At 38.3% G+C, this 24140-nt stretch overlaps 1 protein-coding gene and 1 long non-coding RNA gene across 10 annotated transcripts in view; both read left to right on the plus strand.

The window, feature by feature from the left end:
- Nucleotides 1–9301, plus strand: part of LOC125760733 (protein outspread) — a 191310-nt gene extending 182009 nt beyond the window's left edge. For 2 of the 4 annotated variants that reach the window (XM_049421138.1, XM_049421141.1), the window contains exons 8-14: nucleotides 76–4320; nucleotides 4401–4535; nucleotides 4605–4741; nucleotides 4811–4963; nucleotides 5034–5148; nucleotides 5599–5821; nucleotides 6493–9301. In XM_049421138.1, coding sequence (XP_049277095.1) covers nucleotides 76–4320; nucleotides 4401–4535; nucleotides 4605–4741; nucleotides 4811–4963; nucleotides 5034–5148; nucleotides 5599–5821; nucleotides 6493–7019 — 5535 coding nt within the window. In that variant the 3' untranslated portion in view covers nucleotides 7020–9301. The remainder of the gene's footprint in view (nucleotides 1–75; nucleotides 4321–4400; nucleotides 4536–4604; nucleotides 4742–4810; nucleotides 4964–5033; nucleotides 5149–5598; nucleotides 5822–6492) is intronic. The other 2 variants (XM_049421139.1, XM_049421142.1) reach the window with 2 other exon arrangements.
- A 1808-nt stretch (nucleotides 9302–11109) lies between these two features.
- Nucleotides 11110–24070, plus strand: LOC125760762 (uncharacterized). Of its 6 annotated transcripts, XR_007418039.1 has the most exons (5): nucleotides 11887–12070; nucleotides 15081–15586; nucleotides 19330–19519; nucleotides 20232–20421; nucleotides 23076–24070. It is a non-coding gene; the product is annotated as an uncharacterized LOC125760762 (long non-coding RNA). The 6 variants fall into 6 exon arrangements; XR_007418041.1 differs by lacking the exons at nucleotides 11887–12070; nucleotides 15081–15586 and adding an exon at nucleotides 11110–11182; XR_007418042.1 differs by lacking the exons at nucleotides 11887–12070; nucleotides 15081–15586 and adding an exon at nucleotides 11302–11372.
- Nucleotides 24071–24140: the final 70 nt, after the last annotated feature.

The raw sequence follows: 24140 nt of genomic DNA on the forward strand, positions 1-24140 counted from the left end.
CCCGCTACAGTAGGGCACTCCACAATCTTCAAGTCCGTATGTACTAACATAAAATCTGTGTCCTTCTTTCAACAGACCTGGGACAACCATCGTATCGTTCTGTCCGCGGTAACGATTAACGTGCGCAACAATTGGATCAACGTGCTGAAGAACGCTGCCGGACTGCCACCGACGAAGGCCAGCCTCGAGCTAAGCAATCAGAACGATGACAACTTCAAAACGTTACCGGACAAATCGCCACCAACACCGGCCACACCCAGCGCGCTGGAGATCGAGCTGATCAGCGATACGATCGAGCATAAGCCGAAACTGAAGCGAAGCAAACTGCTCGAAAAGAACAACAACAGCACGAACGGTCACCTGTTAATTGAGGGTGTTGTACCGCTGGCGGCAAGCCCGGGCTCGGGAGAGGACGTCGTGGATAAGGTACCGAAAGACGTTATCGTACATCTGACGTCTGCCCGAGCCATTGCCGAATCGAACGGCGTCAGCACCGGGGACAGTAACACGACCACCAATAGCAGTAGCAATAGCAGTAGTACTAACAGTAGTAGTAGTAGCAGTAGTTGTAGTCAGCCTCAACCAAAGCAACCGGTGGTGCAGTCGCCCGTCACACCGCTAACACCCAAATCGTTGCTGTTCTCGTCGGACGAGGAGTATCGGACGGCGTCCGAAGGTGGCCGGCGGGATAGTGTCGGTGACTGGGGCTCGCCGGTGTCGCCTTCGCCTCCGTCGGTGCCACTGACCAGTGCGGTAATGCGTACCAAAGATAGGTTAAGAATGACCCCGCCGGTATCGGCCCAAAGTCAGCAACGATTGCACAAGCGTAGTCGGTCGTCGCCTCCAAGCTCAAGGCGCAGCACCATCGAGAGCGTTCCGTCGGAGATCCTGACCCTGCAGCCGGTTCCGGCCCAAAAACCGATCAACACCGTACAGGAGGAGGAAGGTAGTGGATTGGAGAAAGAGCTGCAGCTACGATTGCAAGCAGCGGAGAAGGAACTGGCAATGTTGCGCGAAGAAACACACGAGCGGGAAGCTCGCATGTCCGAACTGCTCACGACGCTCGAGCGCACTGAGCAGGAACTGACCCGGAAGCGCGAACTGGAGGAAAACCGTGAAAAGTTGATGGTGCAGCTACAGGACAGTCGAGCCGCTGGGCAGGAAATCATTGATCGGATCACACACGAACTGTCGAAGAGTCGTGATACAACCAAGGAGCTGGAGGAACGGTTGGCCCGTGGAATCGAAGAGAACGAATCACTCTACCGACGGCTACAGGAGAGTGGTATCGCCGCACCCGCCAGTCCAGCTTCAAGTCTTTGCAGCTTGGCGGTGACGCGCAGTGGCCGCATCAAGCGTATGGATTCATTCAGCGATCTTACCTGCCTTAACGCGATCGATCCTACCCAGCTCGATCGGGAGATGCTGGCGGACGAGTACCGAGAGCTAAGGGCACGCTTTGAACGAGCCGTTAGTGAGCTGAAAGCGATGAAACGTGAACTGAAAGATGCGCACGGACTGTACGACGAGCTGGAAATTGGTTATGCTACACTGCGCAAAGAACTCGACCGACAAGCGACCGAACATGACGCTCAGTCGCGCATGATGGCCGATCGCATACAGGACATGACGAACAAATATACGGCGGCCGAGAAACAGGTACGACTCTTGAAACAGAAAGCAATCCGGTCCGAAAAGCGACGTTCGCTGTCTCTGAAGGGCAAGGAGTCACTCTCGATCCAGAAGGAGTTGGAAGAGAAGGTGTCCGAGTTGGAAAGTAAAATAGATGCGCTCGAAAGTGGCAACGTGATGCCGGTAGCAAAAGCGACCGTAGAATTGACAACGCCCGAAGTCGCGCAACCCACACGACGCTCCTCCTCCACAAGACTACGTCGCAAAAGTCTAGACAGTGCGTCGCTTTCGGCCCAACCGATGCAAGTTCTGCTGCGACTAAACAATCTCGAAAAGCGTGTCGAAAACGTGCAGCCAGTGGTGCCAGTAAAACCAGACGTCAGTGAGTGTGAAACGGCCAGTACATCCAGCTCGGGCAACTCGAAACCGGTGCCGGAACATCTGCTCGACCGGCTCAAGAGTCTCGAGGGTGTTGTGGTATCGGTGCGTGAGCTGATCGATCAGAGTGCGCAACAGTTCCAGAGTTTGCGATCATCCCGCTCTCGACGATCCGTATCACCTGCTGCCGATCGGAAGGATTCGTACAAATTTATCGAACGTTGTCTGACGGAGGTGTCGAAGTTGTTGCGCGAAAGCTGCGATAACTGTGTCGTTCCAGTGGATGGTGCCGGGTACGGTAGTGTCATTGTACTGCCGGAATCGAACCCGATCAAGCTGGCACTGAATCAACTCGAAGCACAGCTTAAGAGTAAGCTGGCAGATCTCCTAAAGCAAAGACGAATGTTACGCGAAACGAACGGGCTTTCCCAGCGCAAAGACATGGAGCTGCTTGCCGAGAGGATCGCTTTCGAGAGCGTTTGTTTTGGTCGGTTGCGTCACGCGTTGGAACGTGCAGAGAACCTGCAAGAGTTCGAAGAGCGTCAAACCAAGGTTGAGGTGTGTGAAACCATCCAGCTAATGTCGATGTTGAAGGCGAAACTTTCGGGCAAATGTGTCGTCCGGCCGAGCAGTAGTGCTGACGTGCTGGCGAGTGTTTTAGCTCGCAAACTCATGCTGTCCGCCGGTCGAACAAGCACGATTCGATCACTTTCCTTCCCACCCATCGGGACCGCTTTGCTCGATGATCTGTTGCGACAGCAGAACGAGGTGCACCTGATTGCCAAGCGCTACAAAACGACCATTATGGAGAACCTCGCGTACGGGCTTGCTGCGGAAACGCTCAGCTATATTGCGTCCTCGCACGAAACGGTACAAGGTGCGGTACAGGAAGCGTGGCGTCAGGCACAGGAAGCGGTCAATGCCGAGCTGGTACAGTCCGAGATCGCACACATCATGATGCGAAATGCTCAGCGCTACGAAAGCTCTCTAGCGCCCGCCTTCGGGTACGCACTGTCCACCCAGGAACGCATTACGTTCGAAACATTCGCGGACGCTGTGCATGAGGCACTTCGACGCGAAATGGATGCAGCCGTACGGCAACTAACGGAATGTTACGAAGAAACACTGGAGAAGATGAAACGTGGCCAGTGGCGACTGCATCTGGAGCAGGAGCGAAAACCCAGCGAAGGGCGACAGCTGTTGGCAGAGTTTGCGGACATTATCGCTCACAAAGCGCTAATCGATGCACGCGTACAGGTACTGAAAGGTGACTATGTTCCGTCTCGACAAAAGCTGCAGGAATCTACCGAGTCGTCGGAGCGTGTGTTCAGTGTGGCTGCCCTGAAGCAGTACGAGAATCTGTACACGGATCTCACAGCTGACTTGGAGGTGGCGAATGCTGACGACATCCTGGCCGAAGCGGACTTTAACTTCATGTACAAGTACTTTGCCAGCGAACACTCTTTGAACAAGGCCGAGGTGAAGGAAGTGTCTGCGATACTGAACGAGCTGGAGAAGTCAGTGGTAGCTTTGCAAGCTTCTTTACACCCAGACCATGGTAACGTCAGTGCCGCTAGTGCGATCGACGTGGACAGCTTGCGAAGTATTCACACACGGTGCGTTGAGATACAGCAGCGCATTGATTCGTTGATTAGTGCCGCCAAACAGTTGCAGTCACGCAGTGAACAGTGTGGCCGGCTACAGGATCGTCTTAAGCAACTTACCGAAGAGCACGAACGGGAACTCGGTACGATCAGGCAGCAGCACGAGCAAAAGCTTGCCACTCTACAGCGTCGAATTGACGAACAGCACCAGCGCATTCAAGCGATCGATGGTGAACGAGCCGAACTGCTCGAACGGCTGGAAAACGAGCGTAATCTGTTGAAACAGAAGGAGAAGGAGCTGCACGAACTGTCCGTCCGCTTAACCCGCATCGATGCGGCTAGCAACGAGAAGGACAAGGAGATTGAAGATCTACTCGACAGCTACGATCAAGAGTGTAAGAAAGCACGCTCGCTAAAGGATCGTTGTGAGGAGCTAGCGGACAGTTGCCGGAAAACGGCCGCCGAGTATGCCGAGCTGGAGAAGGAGCGGGACTATCTGTACGAGCAGATGCGCAAAGAGCAGGACCATGTGAAGAAGTTGGAGAAACATCTGGAACTGCTGGAAGCGGAACATGCGCAACAGGTGGACAATCTGCACGCCGCCTACCGGGAGCAACAGATGGCAAACGAGCTGGACTCGCAGAAGGATAAAGACGATGAGGACAGTTTGCGATCGCGCTACCAGGCAGAAATCGAGCAGTTAAGGGTAGGTGTTTACCGTATTGCCTACATTTAGGCGCATTGCATGGCTAACGGGTTTTTGTGGTTTGAAACCACTCATTTTAGGCACTCTGTGAGAAGGGACTGGCCGCGATGGAAGCGTCGCACAAGCGCATCATCCACGATCTGGAGGAAAAGCACCAGCAGGAGATCGCGAAACTCATTCTGGAGAAGGAACAAGCGCTGGCCGAAGAAACACAGGTAAGGCGAAATTAGTTATTAATTGATTTGTAAGACCTTTTTGTTTAAACTCCTGAATGTTTTGAGCAGGCAACACTGGCAGCACTTGACGCCATGAAGAAAGCACACCAGAATGAGGTACAGCGTGAGGTGACGCGCTTCAAACAGGAGTTCCTCAAACAGTTCCAGAAGGGTGGCCAACCGCCCCAAACGTACCGCGAGAAGGAGTAAGTAAAAAGGGTTGGTGACTTTTGTCTAGCAATTGTCCTCTGACCGTATACTTTCTCCAACAACAGACAAGAACTGGAAGACGTACGGCAGGAGATACTGTCCCTCTCGGAGAAGTACTCGATGAAGTGCGTGGAAACGGCGGCGCTCGAGGAAAAGCTTCGTAATGCGACGCAACAGTTGAAATGTTCTCAGCAGCACATTCAGCAGCTTGATGTTAGGTAAGAAATGACGGTCGTTTGTTTAGCTGAACAACGTACTAATCTGCTTAATCCTTGCTTATGTTTGCAGAAACAAGCAACTGCGGGCACACTTTGTCTCAAACCAGCCGGAAGAAACGGCTTCCGCACCACCGACCAGCAGTGTCGTAACGCCAAAGGATACCAACCTGTTCACCAGCAGCACGGTAAATAGCTAACAGTCCCGGTTTGGATTTCCATCCAACTGGAAAAGGACACACCTGTACAATCCATTTTCCCCCTGCGCAATTAAAAATGTTATGAGTTCCATTTTGTTTTTGCGAGTGTTCCACATGCACCAATTACTCTTTAAGTGTTGGGGCTTTGCACCCATTTGGTCAACCACCGTGTTCATGCCATTTTGTTGCACCGAAAGCATGTCCGAATGCAGCATGGTTCGTTGCTACATAAAACCTTCCTTTGCCAAAGAATCCTTTCACACCCCTTCCCCCTTTCGTGTGCTCTTGTACGTGTGCATTGTATCTTTGACGTTTTGTTGTTTTTCTTCTAACGGCTAACCACTAACAAAACCAACACACACTACAACAAAACAAACAATCCGTTCGAACACAATACGACGATGGCAATGATGATGATGATGCTGATCCACCGCACAGCAGCAGCCAGAAAGTTCACCAATGGCCACCACGGCTAAAAGGACACCAGCGCTAGGCAACGGTAATGGAACGCCTAGCACAACGGCGACGACACCATCGACGATCGCACCACTTTCCCCGTCGATCGAGTCCAATAGTCCGCTCGAATTGCTCGATCTTCGCGAGTGCCAGCACCTACTGAATAATAAGAAAGAATCACATCCACGGTTGAAGTTCACCGAAGGTAGCCTTTTTTTAAACACATCTCACTTACTCATTGCAACATTTTTACAGTTTTGTTTCACTTCCACTACTCTACCTAGTTCTTTACACTCTCATTTTATATGTACACTTTTATCTTTTCTATTGGTTTTCTTTTCATACTGTTACTCTTATTGGGTTTCTTAACGTTTTATGTTTGTTTTAACCCTCTCTCTATATTGTATAATATTGTTGAATGATAGTTTGTTCGCTATACGTTTGTTTAGCCTAACATTTAAGAATTAACTTTATTTGTTATCCCTTCATTGCATGTACTTTTTCTAATGTTCAGTAATGTTTGAATTGTTAAATTATTTTGTTGTAGAGTTTTAAAAATTAAATAACAAATTTTTATACTATCCAAACTTATTTAATTAATTAAATGTAAATGTAACAAAATACTGTTAAGAGTTGGACGTTTAATAGGAGCAACAATTTGTTTATATATGTATACTTTTGTATGAACGTAATTGGATTTCTTTTGGGGTAAACTTTGATAAACATTTGTTTATCAGTCGGTCTAGAAGGTTTTTGTTTGTAAAGTAAAATATTTTTAGAAAAAAAAACGTATGAGACTTTCTCACACATTTATTAAAATTATTTACCTTTTCTTTTCACTTCTCCTTGCAACGTTTGCCTTGTTGACAAACACAGGAGCCAAACTAGGTGTAGCACCGATCTTCTCTACCTCCAGCTCGCCCGGCACCACCCCAACCGGTACGGCGATCAATGATTCCGTCAATCTGGCGAGCAGCACCAACAACAATCGCGCCAAAGTTCTCAGCTCGAAGCAGCTCAACATGAACCTGATCAGCGGAGGTTCCGGTCCACTGTCTACCGGTGCGTCCGGACCACCGACACCCCACCCAGTGTCGCTCACACTACCACTGATCGCAAGTGCCACGTTCAAGAACAGCAATCTGCACCGTAACCATGTGCCCGTTGGCAGCAACAATGGCAGTAACGGCACCAATACGAATCATCTCAACCACCTTCACAGCAACAACAACAACAACAATCACTTACACAACAACAACAATGTTAGTAGTTTAAATAATAATAATAATAATGATAACGATAACATGCACGAGCTTAAGCCATCGACCAAACTTTGTTCGCCCCCTCCCTTAGATGAGAGGGACGTTGAACAGCAAATTCATCGATTCGAGTTGGAAATCTAAACAAAACAATAGAACCCATTATCATCACGCATCACGCAGATTAACACCTTAGATTAACAAAATGGTACACATACGCTCACAGAGAAGAATGTACTGTCACGCTTTATAAAACAAAAATTGATATGTTTGGTTTGGCTTAAAACAGAAAACAAAATTACTAAAAGAACTATCCACTTACAACTATGCTACGCTTCAGCAAATGCAAACTACACCACGAGCCATTTTTTTAGACGAACAACGCGAAACGCATACACAATCATTATTATTATTAGTGCACGAGTGCAAGAAGATAGTTATATGTATGGACCGGGTGTACTAATGTACTAGCAAAAAAAGAAAAAGAAAAGAAAACACAAAACCCGTCCGATTGCGAAACATCCTTAAGCAGCGCTTAGCGATCGAGTAAGAATGAACATTACATGAAAAAGTTTCAATTAGTGGTCATTTTCAACTCTACAAAATGCTTTGGCCAGACACTTAACATTTTGTTAAAAAAAACACAATACGATTTGCGCCATCACGACACGCTTAGCTATTTGGATTGCTGATAGAGGATACGTTTAGACAACTGTTGTTGCACCGTGTTCATGTTATTGTTGTTGTTGTTGTTGTTGTTATTGTACTTGTTGTTGATGATGATTTACTAGCCTTACTAGTTATAGTCTACTGTCGAAAAAAAAACACATAAGCCTAACCCTTGAAAAGAAACTCCCGTACGGGAATCTGGCGTTCCCGTAAGTTTTTGCAACAGAATCACCTTTCGCCCACTTCAACGTTCATTCATTTTATTTATTCTATAACCGTAATGTTGTACCATTATAATGTAGTGTTCACCAAAATGCCCTTCCCCGTTTGTATTTTAATTCTTTGCCATTTGTGTCTTCCTGGTTGAGTGTAATCTTGTTTTAATTACTTCATCAAACGCGGGCATCTTACACAAGCCGTAAGCTCACCGGTTAATTTTGCACTTGAAGCGGAAAATGTTTTGTTTTGTACTATATTCGTGTTTTTTTTTCTCTTTATTGTGTGTGTGTTTTATGTACATTATGTTGCTTCTTTTACACCGAAAAGAGAAATAAGTAGAAATCGAAATTTTATATGACAAAAGGTTGGACAATTAAAGAGAAACTTCTTTCTTTTTAAGATTTTAGTCACCCACTGTACTAAACTGTACTAAATTTTAATTTGAAACTGTTAATTTACACGTAATGCAAACACACAACAATCAAAAGTGACTTATTCGTTTAGAATTTTCGTTTGCAGCATTGCTTCCTTACATGAAAAAAAAAACAGAAAAAACGAATTAAAACGAAAATAAGTATAATAACAGTATGTAAGAAAGATGATAAAGGAACAAACATGGAAAATATAGAACATATAGGTAAAGAAGCAACAATAATACAGTTTGCTAGAATAACAAGACTCACCAAAAAAAAAAGAAGATAAATGCAAGGAGAAGTTGGACGTCCCTTTCCGGAGTTTAAGCATACGTTTTAGATTTATGATTTGTACGTTGGAAAGTGTCCCTTGTTTAATGCGTTAATTGGACGATTTTTCCCTTTTATTTTCATGCGTGCGTGTGTGTGTGTGTGAACCTCCGTCAACGATGTGTTCGAAAGCCTTAGTTTCCTTTTTATTTCGTTGTTAAGTTTGTTAAGCTGAACAAAACATGCAAAAAAAGGCACAGTAGGTGTAGTTAGTAACATAGAATCGATTTATTGTATTGTGTTGGAATGATTAGGGATAAATAAAACACACACACATACAATAGGATGAACTTTTGCACACTTAACCACATTTCTTCACTCCTGTAAAAGGATAAAGGAAGAAAAAAAAGAGAGGAAAACACACACACGCGCACACTTTGCATGAAATGGTGCCTTTTTTGTTGTTGTGCATAAATTATAACTACACGCCCTACTTTAGGATTATTGATTTCGAGGAAGTTTCTTAATAGATTTGTAATATGTGACTATTTGTAAACCTTTGTAAAAACGCATACATACACGGAAGCGATAAATTTAGTTGCTTAGAGGAAACAATACAACTCTCTGCATATACAATAAAATATAACAATAACACAGGCAGGATACGCAACATGATAAGGGAGTGTTATAGCACGCTCTTTCATTTTGTGCAAATGTTATTTTTTTTTGTGTATGTCCCTCTTCCCATTAAATAATGCTCTTCCAATTTCTTTATGTAACTGTCGCTCATCGTACACCCGATGTAACCTCACCGAAACAAGTTAGAGAAAAATAAATATATATATTGAACATGAACTTGTCGGAATCGAACGTGCAATTATTTCAAATGCATATAACAAAAAATAGAAAGAAAGTGATTTCCGTAGGTATAATAGATTACATTACATTTAAAACATATGTAATTACATATATCATTGATCAAGAATGCAATTTCGAATGACGCAACTGGCCATTTTCTGCAAATTTTGTCGCAAGAAAACGGTCACTTTCATGATTTAAAATAACAAGAGAGCATCCAACAAAAGAGGATGTACCTAGTGTTGGGTCAAGTAGCTCTTTTGCAAGAGCAGAGCGCACCGCTCTCGACTTCTAAAGTGTGCGCCGTGCGCTTGAGGTAGCTCCACACGGAGCGCTGCACGAAGGAGCGATTTCGTACCTCTTTTTCCCGTGGGCTATGCGGGAGCGCGCACAATAAGATGAGCGGAGCGGTTGAAATACCTCTTTCGCTCTTGACCCACTAGCTATAGCCTTAGGAAATTTTCAAATTTTTATAATTTTTTTCTGATTTTTTATTCTTCTGATGCTCAAAATTGAGGAAAATTTTACATTTTCACACACAGGGTATGGGACTTGGTTCCTCGAATAATTTCTGGCACAGACATCTCAGGGCAAGGCCGTCCAAGAAGAAAATGTAGCCATTGGTGCCATCTACCGACCACAGGTTAAAGATTGGCGATCCGTTGGATACCGACCGAGTTGTAGGCAAAACTTGGTGCAAAAATGAGCCTTAGTAAATTTTCATTTGTTTGAATTTTTTGATTTTTTTATTATTTTTTACTCTTTTTTTATTTAAAGCATTACTTGAGTGAAAAGAAACACATTGCAACCAATTGGCATTAAAATAATTCAATTTCATTTTTTTTGCAAAATTTCTCAAAAAAACGTAAGGGGTAAGCCTTATGAAATTTTCGAGTTGAAAATTTTTTTTAAATTTTTTTCTGATTTTTTATTCTTTTTTTTATTTAAAGCATTATTTGAGTGAAAAGAAACGTATTGCAACAAATTTGCATTCAAATATATCACATTTATAAATTTTGCTACATTGCTCAAAAATGAGGAAAATTTTACATTTTCTCAAACAGGATATGGAACTTAGTTCCTCGAATAAGTTCTGGCACAGACATCTAAGGGCATGGCCGTCCAAGAAGAAAATGTAGCCATTGGTGCCATCTATCGACCACAGGTTAAAGATTGGCGATCCGTTGCATCCCGACCGAGTTATAGGCAAAACTTGGTGCAAAAATGAAGAAAATTTTACATTTTCTCAAACAGGGTATGGAACTTGGTTCCTCGAATAACTGCTGGCACAGACATCTGAGGGCATGGCCGTCCAAGAAGAAAATGTAGCCATTGGTGCCATCTATCGACCACAGGTTAAAGATTGGCGATCCGTTGGATACCGACCGAGTTATAGACAAAACTTGGTGCAAAAATGAGCCTTAGTAAATTTTCATTTGTTTGAATTTTTTGATTTTTTTATTATTTTTTACTCTTTTTTTTATTTAAAACATTATTTGAGTGAAAAGAAACTTATTGCAACCAATTGGCATTAAAATAAATCAATTTCATTTTTTTTGCAAAATTTCTCAAAAAAAACGTAAGGGGTAAGCCTTATGAAATTTTCGAGTTGAAATTTTTTTTTTAATTTTTTTCTGATTTTTTATTCTTTTTTTTATTTAAGCATTATTTGAGTGAAATAAAACGTATTGCAACAAATTCGCATTCAAATATATCACATTTATAAATTTTACTATATTGCTCAAAATTGAGGAAAATTTTACATTTTCTCAAACAGGGTATGGAACTTGGTTCCCCGAATAACTTCTGGCACAGACATCTGAGGGCATGGCCGTCCAAGAAGAAAATGTAGCCATTGGTGCCATCTATCGACCACAGGTTAAAGATTGGCGATCCGTTGGATACCGACCGAGTTATAGGCAAAACTTGGTGCAAAAATGAAGAAAATTTTACATTTTCTCAAACAGGGTATGGAACTTGGTTCCTCGAATAACTGCTGGCACAGACATCTGAGGGCATGGCCGTCCAAGAAGAAAATGTAGCCATTGGTGCCATCTATCGACCACAGGTTAAAGATTGGCGATCCGTTATATACCGACCGAGTTATAGACAAAACTTGGTGCAAAAATGAGCCTTAGTAAATTTTCATTTGTTTGAATTTTTTGATTTTTTTATTATTTTTTACTCTTTTTTTTTATTTAAAACATTATTTGAGTGAAAAGAAACTTATTGCAAACCAATTGGCATTAAAATAAATCAATTTCATTTTTTTGCAAAATTTCTCAAAAAAAACCTAAGGGGTAAGCCTTATGAAATTTTCGAGTTGAAATTTTTTTTTAAATTTTTTTCTGATTTTTTATTCTTTTTTTAATTTAAAGCATTATTTGAGTGAAAAGAAACGTATTGCAACAAATTCGCATTCAAATATATCACATTTATAAATTTTTCGGATTTCGGATACATTTTCACAAACAGGGTATGGAACTTGGTTCCTCGAATAACTTCTGCCACAGACATCTGAGGGCATGGCCGTCCAAGAAGAAAATGTAGCCATTGATGCCATCTACAAACCACAGGTTAAAGATTGGCGATCCGTTGGATATCGACCGAGTTATAGTCAAAACTTGGTGCAAAAATGAAGAAAATTTTACATTTTCATACACAGGGTATGGAACTTGGTTCCTCGAATAACTGCTGGCACAGACATTTGAGGGCATGGCCGTCCAAGAAGAAAATGTAGCCATTGGTGCCATCTATCGACCACAGGTTAAAGATTGGCGATCCGTTGGATACCGATCGAGTTATAGACAAAACTTGGTGCAAAAATGAGCCTTAGTAAATTTTCATTTGTTTGAATTTTTTGATTTTTTTATTATTTTTTACTCTTTTTTTTATTTAAAACATTATTTGAGTGAAAAGAAACTTATTGCAACCAATTGGCATTAAAATAAATCAATTTCATTTTTTTTGCAAAATTTCTCAAAAAAAACGTAAGGGGTAAGCCTTATGAAATTTTCGAGTTGAAATTTTTTTTTTATTTTTTTTCTGATTTTTTATTCTTTTTTTTATTTAAGCATTATTTGAGTGAAATAAAACGTATTGCAACAAATTCGCATTCAAATATATCACATTTATAAATTTTTCGGATTTCGGATACATTTTCACAAACAGGGTATGGAACTTGGTTCCTCGAATAACTTCTGCCACAGACATCTGAGGGCATGGCCGTCCAAGAAGAAAATGTAGCCATTGATGCCATCTACAAACCACAGGTTAAAGATTGGCGATCCGTTGGATATCGACCGAGTTATAGTCAAAACTTGGTGCAAAAATGAAGAAAATTTTACATTTTCATACACAGGGTATGGAACTTGGTTCCTCGAATAACTTCTGGCACAGACATCTGAGGGCAAGGCCGTCCAAGAAGAAAATGTAGCCATTGATGCCATCTACAAACCACAGGTTAAAGATTGGCGATCCGTTGGATACCGACCGAGTTATAGACAAAACTTGGTGCAAAAATGAGCCTTAGTAAACTTTCATTTGTTTGAATTTTTTGATTTTTTTATTATTTTTTACTCTTTTTTTTATTTAAAACATTATTTGAGTGAAAAGAAACTTATTGCAACCAATTGGCATTAAAATAAATCAATTTCATTTTTTTTGCAAAATTTCTCAAAAAAACGTAAGGGGTAAGCCTTATGAAATTTTCGAGTTGAAATTTTTTTTTTATTTTTTTTCTGATTTTTTATTCTTTTTTTTTATTTAAGCATTATTTGAGTGAAATAAAACGTATTGCAACAAATTCGCATTCAAATATATCACATTTATAAATTTTACTACATTGCTCAAAATTGAGGAAAATTTTACATTTTCTCAAACAGGGTATGGAACTTGGTTCCCCGAATAACTTCTGGCACAGACATCTGAGGGCAAGGCCGTCCAAGAAGAAAATGTAGCCATTGGTGCTATCTACCGACCACAGGTTAAAGATTGGCGATCCGTTGGATACCGACCGAGTTATAGTCAAAACTTGGTGCAAAAATGAAGAAAATTTTACATTTTCATACACAGGGTATGGAACATGGTTCCTCGAATAACTGCTGGCACAGACATTTGAGGGCATGGCCGTCCAAGAAGAAAATGTAGCCATTGGTGCCATCTATCGACCACAGGTTAAAGATTGGCGATCCGTTGGATACCGATCGAGTTATAGACAAAACTTGGTGCAAAAATGAGCCTTAGTAAATTTTCATTTGTTTGAATTTTTTGATTTTTTTATTATTTTTTACTCTTTTTTTTTATTTAAAACATTATTTGAGTGAAAAGAAACTTATTGCAACCAATTGGCATTAAAATAAATCAATTTCATTTTTTTTGCAAAATTTCTCAAAAAAAACGTAAGGGGTAAGCCTTATGAAATTTTCGAGTTGAAATTTTTTTTTTAATTTTTTTCTGATTTTTTATTCTTTTTTTTATTTAAGCATTATTTGAGTGAAAAGAAACGTATTGCAACAAATTCGCATTCAAATATATCACATTTATAAATTTTACTACATTGCTCAAAATTGAGGAAAATTTTACATTTTCTCAAACAGGGTATGGAACTTGGTTCCCCGAATAACTTCTGGCACAGACATCTGAGGGCAAGGCCGTCCAAGAAGAAAATGTAGCCATTGGTGCTATCTACCGACCACAGGTTAAAGATTGGCGATCCGTTGGATACCGACCGAGTTATAGGCAAAACTTGGTGCAAAAATGAAGAAAATTTTACATTTTCTCAAACAGGGTATGGAACATGGTTCCTCGAATATCTTCTGCCACAGACATCTGAGGGCATGGCCGTCCAAGAAGAAAATGTAGCCATTGATGCCATCTACAAACCACAGGTTAAAGATTGGCGATCCGTTGGATACCGACCGAGTTATAGACAAAACTTGGTGCAAAAATGAGGAAAATTTTACATTTTCTCAAACAGGGTATGGAACATGGTTCCTCGCATAATTTCTGGCACAGACATCTGAGGGCATGGCCGTCCAAGAAGAAAATGTAGCCATTGGCGCCATCTACCGACCACAGGTTAAAGATTGGCGATCCGTTGGATACCGACCGAGTTATAGGCAAACTTTGGTGCAAAAATGAGCCTTAGTAAATTTTCATTTGTTTGAATTTTTTGATTTTTTTATTATTTTTTACTCTTTTTTTTTATTTTAAACATTATTTGAGTGAAAAGAAACTTATTGCAACCAATTGGCATTAAAATAAATCAATTTCATTTTTTTGCAAAATTTCTCAAAAAAAACGTAAGGGGTAAGCCTTATGAAATTTTCGAGTTGAAAATTGTTTTAAAATTTTTTTCTGATTTTTTATTCTTTTTTTAATTTAAAGCATTATTTGAGTGAAAAGAAACGTATTGCAACAAATTCGCATTCAAATATATCACGTATATACATTTTTCGGATTTCGGATACATTTTCACAAACAGGGTATGGAACTTGGTTCCCCGAATAACTTCTGCCACAGACATCTGAGGGCATGGCCATCCAAGAAGAAAATGTAGCCATTGGTGCCATCTACAAACCACAGGTTAAAGATTGGCGATCCGTTGGATACCGACAGAGTTATAGTCAAAACTTGGTGCAAAAATGAAGAAAATTTTACATTTTCATACACAGGGTATGGAACTTGGTTCCTCGAATAATTTCTGGCACAGACATCTGAGGGCAAGGCCGTCCAAGAAGAAAATGTAGCCATTGGTGCCATCTACCGATCACAGGTTAAAGATTGGCGATCCGTTGGATACCGACCGAGTTATAGACAAAACTTGGTGCAAAAATGAGCCTTAGTAAATTTTCATTTGTTTGAATTTTTTGATTTTTTTATTATTTTTTACTCTTTTTTTTATTTAAAACATTATTTGAGTGAAAAGAAACTTATTGCAACCAATTGGCATTAAAATAAATCAATTTCATTTTTTTGCAAAATTTCTCAAAAAAAACGTAAGGGGTAAGCCTTATGAAATTTTCGAGTTGAAATTTTTTTTTAAATTTTTTTCTGATTTTTTATTCTTTTTTTAATTTAAAGCATTATTTGAGTGAAAAGAAACGTATTGCAACAAATTCGCATTCAAATATATCACATTTATACATTTTTCGGATTTCGGATACATTTTCTCAAACAGGGTATGGAACTTGGTTCCTCGAATAACTTCTGCCACAGACATCTGAGGGCATGGCCGTCCAAGAAGAAAATGTAGCCATTGGTGCCATCTACAAACCACAGGTTAAAGATTGGCAATCCGTTGGATACCGACAGAGTTATAGTCAAAACTTGGTGCAAAAATGAAGAAAATTTTACATTTTCATACACAGGGTATGGAACTTGGTTCCTCGAATAACTGCTGGCACAGACATCTTAGGGCATGGCCGTCCAAGAAGAAAATGTAGCCATTGGTGCCATCTATCGACCACAGGTTAAAGATTGGCGATCCGTTGGATACCGACCGAGTTATAGACAAAACTTGGTGCAAAAATGAGCCTTAGTAAATTTTCATTTGTTTGAATTTTTTGATTTTTTTATTATTTTTTACTCTTTTTTTTATTTAAAACATTATTTGAGTGAAAAGAAACTTATTGCAACCAATTGGCATTAAAATAAATCAATTTAATTTTTTTTGCAAAATTTCTCAAAAAAACGTAAGGGGTAAGCCTTATGAAATTTTCGAGTTGAATTTTTTTTTTTAATTTTTTTCTGATCTTTCATTCTTTTTTTTATTTAAAGCATTATTTGAGTGAAAAGAAACGTATTGCAACAAATTTGCATTCAAATATATCACATTTATAAATTTTACTACATTGCTCAAAATTGAGGAAAATTTTACATTTTCTCAAACAGGGTATGGAACTTGGTTCCCCGAATAGCTTCTGGCACAGACATCTGAGGGCAAAGCCGTCCAAGAAGAAAATGTAGCCATTGGTGCTATCTACCGACTACAAGTTAAAGATTGGCGATCCGTTGGATACCGACCGAGTTATAGGCAAAACTTGGTGCAAAAATGAAGAAAATTTTACATTTTCTCAAACAGGGTATGGAACATGGTTCCTCGAATATCTTCTGCCACAGACATCTGAGGGCATGGCCGTCCAAGAAGAAAATGTAGCCATTGATGCCATCTACAAACCACAGGTTAAAGATTGGCGATCCGTTGGATACCGACCGAGTTATAGACAAAACTTGGTGCAAAAATGAGCCTTAGTAAATTTTCATTTGTTTGAATTTTTTGATTTTTTTGTTATTTTTTACTCTTTTTTTTATTTAAAACATTATTTGAGTGAAAAGAAACTTATTGCAACCAATTGGCATTAAAATAAATCAATTTAATTTTTTTTGCAAAATTTCTCAAAAAAAACGTAAGGGGTAAGCCTTATGAAATTTTCGAGTTGAATTTTTTTTTTTAATTTTTTTCTGATCTTTCATTCTTTTTTTTATTTAAAGCATTATTTGAGTGAAAAGAAACGTATTGCAACAAATTTGCATTCAAATATATCACATTTATAAATTTTACTACATTGCTCAAAATTGAGGAAAATTTTACATTTTCTCAAACAGGGTATGGAACTTGGTTCCCCGAATAGCTTCTGGCACAGACATCTGAGGGCAAAGCCGTCCAAGAAGAAAATGTAGCCATTGGTGCTATCTACCGACTACAAGTTAAAGATTGGCGATCCGTTGGATACCGACCGAGTTATAGGCAAAACTTGGTGCAAAAATGAGGAAAATTTTACATTTTCTCAAACAGGGTATGGAACTTGGTTCCTCGAATAACTTCTGGCACAGACATCTGAGGGCAAGGCCGTCCAAGAAGAAAATGTAGCCATTGATGCCATCTACAAACCACAGGTTAAAGATTGGCGATCCGTTGGATACCGACCGAGTTATAGACAAAACTTGGTGCAAAAATGAGCCTTAGTAAATTTTCATTTGTTTGAATTTTTTGATTTTTTTGTTATTTTTTACTCTTTTTTTTATTTAAAACATTATTTGAGTGAAAAGAAACTTATTGCAACCAATTGGCATTAAAATAAATCAATTTCATTTTTTTTGCAAAATTTCTCAAAAAAAACGTAAGGGGTAAGCCTTATGAAATTTTCGAGTTGAATTTTTTTTTTTTAATTTTTTTCTGATTTTTCATTCTTTTTTTTATTTAAAGCATTATTTGAGTGAAAAGAAACGTATTGCAACAAATTTGCATTCAAATATATCACATTTATAAATTTTACTACATTGCTCAAAATTGAGGAAAATTTTACATTTTCTCAAACAGGGTATGGAACTTGGTTCCCCGAATAGCTTCTGGCACAGACATCTGAGGGCAAAGCCGTCCAAGAAGAAAATGTAGCCATTGGTGCTATCTACCGACTACAAGTTAAAGATTGGCGATCCGTTGGATACCGACCGAGTTATAGGCAAAACTTGGTGCAAAAATGAGGAAAATTTTACATTTTCTCAAACAGGGTATGGAACTTGGTTCCCCGAATAGCTTCTGGCACAGACATCTGAGGGCATGGCCGTCCAAGAAGAAAATGTAGCCATTGATGCCATCTACAAACCACAGGTTAAAGATTGGCGATCCGTTGGATACCGACCGAGTTATAGACAAAACTTGGTACAAAAATGAGCCTTAGTAAATTTTCATTTGTTTGAATTTTTTGATTTTTTTATTATTTTTTACTCTTTTTTTTATTTAAAACATTATTTGAGTGAAAAGAAACTTATTGCAACCAATTGGCATTAAAATAAATCAATTTCATTTTTTTTGCAAAATTTTTCAAAAAAAACGTAAGGGGTAAGCCTTATGAAATTTTCGAGTTGAAATTTTTTTTTAATTATTTTCTCATTTTTTATTCTTTTTTTTATTTAAAGCATTATTTGAGTGAAAAGAAACGTATTGCAACAAATTCGCATTCAAATATATCACATTTATAAATTTTTCGGATTTCGGATACATTTTCACAAACAGGGTATGGAACTTGGTTCCTCGAATAACTTCTGCCACAGACATCTGAGGGCATGGCCGTCCAAGAAGAAAATGTAGCCATTGATGCCATCTACTGACCACAGGTTAAAGATTGGCGATCCGTTGGATACCGACCGAGTTATAGGCAAAACTTAGTGCAAAAATGAGGAAAATTTTACATTTTCTCAAACAGGGTATGGAACTTGGTTCCTCGAATAACTTCTGGCACAGACATCTGAGGGCAAGGCCGTCCAAGAAGAAAATGTAGCCATTGATGCCATCTACAAACCACAGGTTAAAGATTGGCGATCCGTTGGATACCGACCGAGTTATAGACAAAACTTGGTGCAAAAATGAGCCTTAGTAAATTTTCATTTGTTTGAATTTTTTAATTTTTTTATTATTTTTTACTCTTTTTTTTATTTAAAACATTATTTGAGTGAAAAGAAACTTATTGCAACCAATTGGCATTAAAATAAATCAATTTCATTTTTTTTTGCAAAATTTCTCAAAAAAAACGTAAGGGGTAAGCCTTATGAAATTTTCGAGTTGAATTTTTTTTTTTAATTTTTTTCTGATTTTTTATTCTTTTTTTTATTTAAAGCATTATTTGAGTGAAAAGAAACGTATTGCAACAAATTTGCATTCAAATATATCACATTTATAAATTTTACTACATTGCTCAAAATTGAGGAAAATTTTACATTTTCATACACAGGGTATGGAACATGGTTCCTCGAATAACTTCTGGCACAGACATCTGAGGGCATGGCCGTCCAAGAAGAAAATGTAGCCATTGATGCCATCTACAAACCACAGGTTAAAGATTGGCGATCCGTTGGATACCGACCGAGTTATAGGCAAAACTTGGTGCAAAAATGAGGAAAATTTTACATTTTCTCAAACAGGGTATGGAACTTGGTTCCTCGAATAACTTCTGGCACAGACATCTGAGGGCAAGGCCGTCCAAGAAGAAAATGTAGCCATTGATGCCATCTACAAACCACAGGTTAAAGATTGGCGATCCGTTGGATACCGACCGAGTTATAGACAAAACTTGGTGCAAAAATGAGGAAAATTTTACATTTTCTCAAACAGGGTATGGAACTTGGTTCCTCGAATAACTTCTGGCACAGACATCTGAGGGCAAGGCCGTCCAAGAAGAAAATGTAGCCATTGATGCCATCTACAAACCACAGGTTAAAAATTGGCGATCCGTTGGATACCGACCGAGTTATAGACAAAACTTGGTGCAAAATGAGGAAAATTTTACATTTTCTCAAACAGGGTATGGAACTTGGTTCCTCGAATAATTTCTGGCACAGACATCTGAGGGCAAGGGCGTCCAAGAAGAAAATGTAGCCATTGGTGCCATCTACCGACCACAGGTTAAAGATTGGCGATCCGTTGGATACCGACCGAGTTATAGACAAAACTTGGTGCAAAAATGAGCCTTAGTAAATTTTCATTTGTTTGAATTTTTTGATTTTTTTATTATTTTTTACTCTTTTTTTATTTTAAATATTATTTGAGTGAAAAGAAACTTATTGCAACCAATTGGCATTAAAATAAATCAATTTCATTTTTTTTGCAAAATTTCTCAAAAAAAACGTAAGGGGTAAGCCTTATGAAATTTTCGAGTTGAAATTTTTTTTTTAATTTTTTTCTGATTTTTTATTTTTTCTTGAATTTAAAGCATTATTTGAGTGAAAAGAAACGTATTGCAACAAATTTGCATTCAAATATATCACATTTATAAATTTTACTACATTGCTCAAAATTGAGGAAAATTTTACATTTTCTCAAACAGGGTATGGAACTTGGTTCCCCGAATAACTTCTGGCACAGACATCTGAGGGCAAGGCCGTTTAAGAAGAAAATGTAGCCATTGATGCCATCTACAAACCATAGGTTAAAGATTGGCGATCCGTTGGATACCGACCGAGTTATAGGCAAAACTTGGTGCAAAAATGAGGAAAATTTTACATTTTCTCAAACAGGGTATGGAACTTGGTTCCTCGAATAACTTCTGGCACAGACATCTGAGGGCAAGGCCGTCCAAGAAGAAAATGTAGCCATTGATGCCATCTACAAACCACAGGTTAAAGATTGGCGATCTGTTGGATACCGACCGAGTTATAGACAAAACTTGGTGCAAAAATGAGCCTTAGTAAATTTTCATTTGTTTGAATTTTTTGATTTTTTAATTATTTTTTACTCTTTTTTTTATTTAAAACATTATTTTAGTGAAAAGAAACTTATTGCAACCAATTGGCATTAAAATAAATCTATTTCATTTTTTTTGCAAAATTTCTCAAAAAAAACGTAAGGGGTAAGCCTTATGAAATTTTCGAGTTGAAATTTTTTTTTTAATTTTTTTCTGATTTTTTATTCTTTTTTTTATTTAAAGCATTATTTGAGTGAAAAGAAACGTATTGCAACAAATTTGCATTCAAATATATCACATTTATAAATTTTACTACATTGCTCAAAATTGAGGAAAATTTTACATTTTCTCAAACAGGGTATGGAACTTGGTTCCCCGAATAACTTCTGGCACAGACATCTCAGGGCAAGGCCGTCCAAGAAGAAAATGTAGCCATTGGTGTTATCTACCGACCACAGGTTAAAGATTGGCGATCCGTTGGATAACGACCGAGTTATAGGCAAAACTTTGTGCAAAAATTGAGGAAAATTTTACATTTTCTCAAACAGGGTATGGAACTTGGTTCCTCGAATAACTTCTGGCACAGACATCTGAGGGCAAGGCCGTCCAAGAAGAAAATGTAGCCATTGATGCCATCTACAAACCACAGGTTAAAGATTGGCGATCCGTTGGATACCGACCGAGTTATAGACAAAACTTGGTGCAAAAATGAGCCTTAGTAAATTTTCATTTGTTTGATTTTTTTGATTTTTTTATTATTTTTTACTCTTTTTTTTTATTTAAAACATTATTTGAGTGAAAAGAAACTTATTGCAACCAATGGCATTAAAATAAATCAATTTCATTTTTTTTGCAAAATTTCTCAAAAAAAACGTAAGGGGTAAGCCTTATGAAATTTTCAAGTTGAAATTTTTTTTTTAATTTTTTTCTGATTTTTTATTCTTTTTTTTATTTAAAGCATTATTTGAGTGAAAAGAAACGTATTGCAACAAATTTGCATTCAAATATATCACATTTATAAATTTTACTACATTGCTCAAAATTGAGGAAAATTTTACATTTTCTCAAACAGGGTATGGAACTTGGTTCCTCGAATAACTTCTGGCACAGACATCTGAGGGCAAGGCCGTCCAAGAAGAAAATGTAGCCATTGATGCCATCTACAAACCACAGGTTAAAGATTGGCGATCCGTTGGATACCGACCGAGTTATAGACAAAACTTGGTGCAAAAATGAGCCTTAGTAAATTTTCATTTGTTTGAATTTTTTGATTTTTTTATTATTTTTTACTCTTTTTTTTTATTTAAAACATTATTTGAGTGAAAAGAAACTTATTGCAACCAATTGGCATTAAAATAAATCAATTTCATTTTTTTTTTTTGCAAAATTTCTCAAAAAAAACGTAAGGGGTAAGCCTTATGAAATTTTCGAGTTGAAATTTTTTTTTTAATTTTTTTCTGATTTTTTATTCTTTTTTTAATTTAAAGCATAATTTGAGTGAAAAGAAACGTATTGCAACAAATTTGCATTCAAATATATCACATTTCTAAATTTTACTACATTGCTCAAAATTGAGGAAAATTTTACATTTTCTCAAACAGGGTATGGAACTTGGTTCCCCGAATAACTTCTGGCACAGACATCTGAGGGCAAGGCCGTCCAAGAAGAAAATGTAGCCATTGGTGCTATCTACCGACCACAGGTTAAAGATTGGCGATCCGTTGGATACCGACCGAGTTATAGGTAAAACTTGGTACAAAAATGAGGAAAATTTTACATTTTCTCAAACAGGGTATGGAACTTGGTTCCTCGCATAATTTCTGGCACAGACATCTGAGGGCAAGGCCGTCCAAGAAGAAAATGTAGCCATTGGCGCCATCTACCGACCACAGGTTAAAGATTGGCGATCCGTTGGATACCGATCGAGTTATAGGCAAAACTTGGTGCAAAAATGAGCCTTAGTAAATTTTCATTTGTTTGAATTTTTTGATTTTTTTATTATTTTTTACTCTTTTTTTTATTTAAAACATTATTTGAGTGAAAAGAAACGTATTGCAACCAATTGGCAATAAAATAAATCAATTTCATTTTTTTGCAAAATTTCTCAAAAAAAACGTAAGGGGTAATCCTTATGAAATTTTCGAGTTGAAATTTTTTTTTTAATTTTTTTTCTGATTTTTTATTCTTTTTTAATTTAAAGCATTATTTGAGTGAAAAGAAACGTATTGCAACAAATTCGCATTCAAATATATCACATTTATAAATTTTTCGGATTTCGGATACATTTTCACAAACAGGGTATGGAACTTGGTTCCTCGAATAACTTCTGCCACAGACATCTGAGGGCATGGCCGTCCAAGAAGAAAATGTAGCCATTGGTGCCATCTACAAACCACAGGTTAAAGATTGGCGATCCGTTTGATACCGACAGAGTTATAGTCAAAACTTGGTGCAAAAATGAAGAAAATTTTACATTTTCATACACAGGGTATGGAACTTGGTTCCTCGCATAATTTCTGGCACAGACATCTGAGGGCATGGCCGTCCAAGAAGAAAATGTAGCCATTGGTGCCATCTATCGACCACAGGTTAAAGATTGGCGATCCGTTGGATACCGACCGAGTTATAGACAAAACTTGGTGCAAAAATGAGCCTTAGTAAATTTTCATTTGTTTGAATTTTTTGATTTTTTTATTATTTTTTACTCTTTTTTTATTTAAAACATTATTTGAGTGAAAAGAAACTTATTGCAACCAATTGGCATTAAAATAAATCAATTTCATTTTTTTTGCAAAATTTCTCAAAAAAAACGTAAGGGGTAAGCCTTATGAAATTTTCGAGTTGAAATTTTTTTTTTAATTTTTTTCTGATTTTTTATTCTTTTTTTTATTTAAAGCATTATTTGAGTGAAAAGAAACGTATTGCAACAAATTTGCATTCAAATATATCACATTTATAAATTTTACTACATTGCTCAAAATTGAGGAAAATTTTACATTTTCTCAAACAGGGTATGGAACTTGGTTCCCCGAATAACTTCTGGCACAGACATCTGAGGGCAAGGCCGTCCAAGAAGAAAATGTAGCCATTGGTGCTATCTACCGGCCACAGGTTAAAGATTGGCGATCCGTTGGATACCGACCGAGTTGTAGGCAAAACTTGGTGCAAAAATGAGCTTTAGTAAATTTTCATTTGTTTGAATTTTTTGATTTTTTTATTATTTTTTACTCTTGTTTTTTTATTTAAAACATTATTTGAGTGAAAAGAAACGTATTGCAACAAATTCGCATTAAAATATATCACATTTATAAATTTTTCGGATTTCGGATACATTTTCACAAACAGGGTATGGAACTTGCTTCCTCGAATAACTTCTGGCACAGACATCTGAGGGCATGGCCATCCAATAAGAAAATGTAGCCATTGGCGCCATCTACCGACCCTTTTGTTGTTTGCCCTTCATCCGATATGCTCATACCGGAAAGAGGTGAGTTTGGCCTCCTAAGTGAATGCTCTCTTGGTGTCGAAGAAAGCTTTTGTACTGGAGACGAACAATACTTTACTTGTCATACTACTTACTCACACTATCGATCATGTGTTCCACAGCTGACATTTTTAATGCATGCATTACATGTCCAGAAATTTAGAAATAA

The sequence above is a fragment of the Anopheles funestus genome, chromosome 2RL (assembly GCF_943734845.2).
Source record: "Anopheles funestus chromosome 2RL, idAnoFuneDA-416_04, whole genome shotgun sequence".
Taxonomy (NCBI): Eukaryota; Metazoa; Arthropoda; class Insecta; order Diptera; family Culicidae; genus Anopheles; species Anopheles funestus.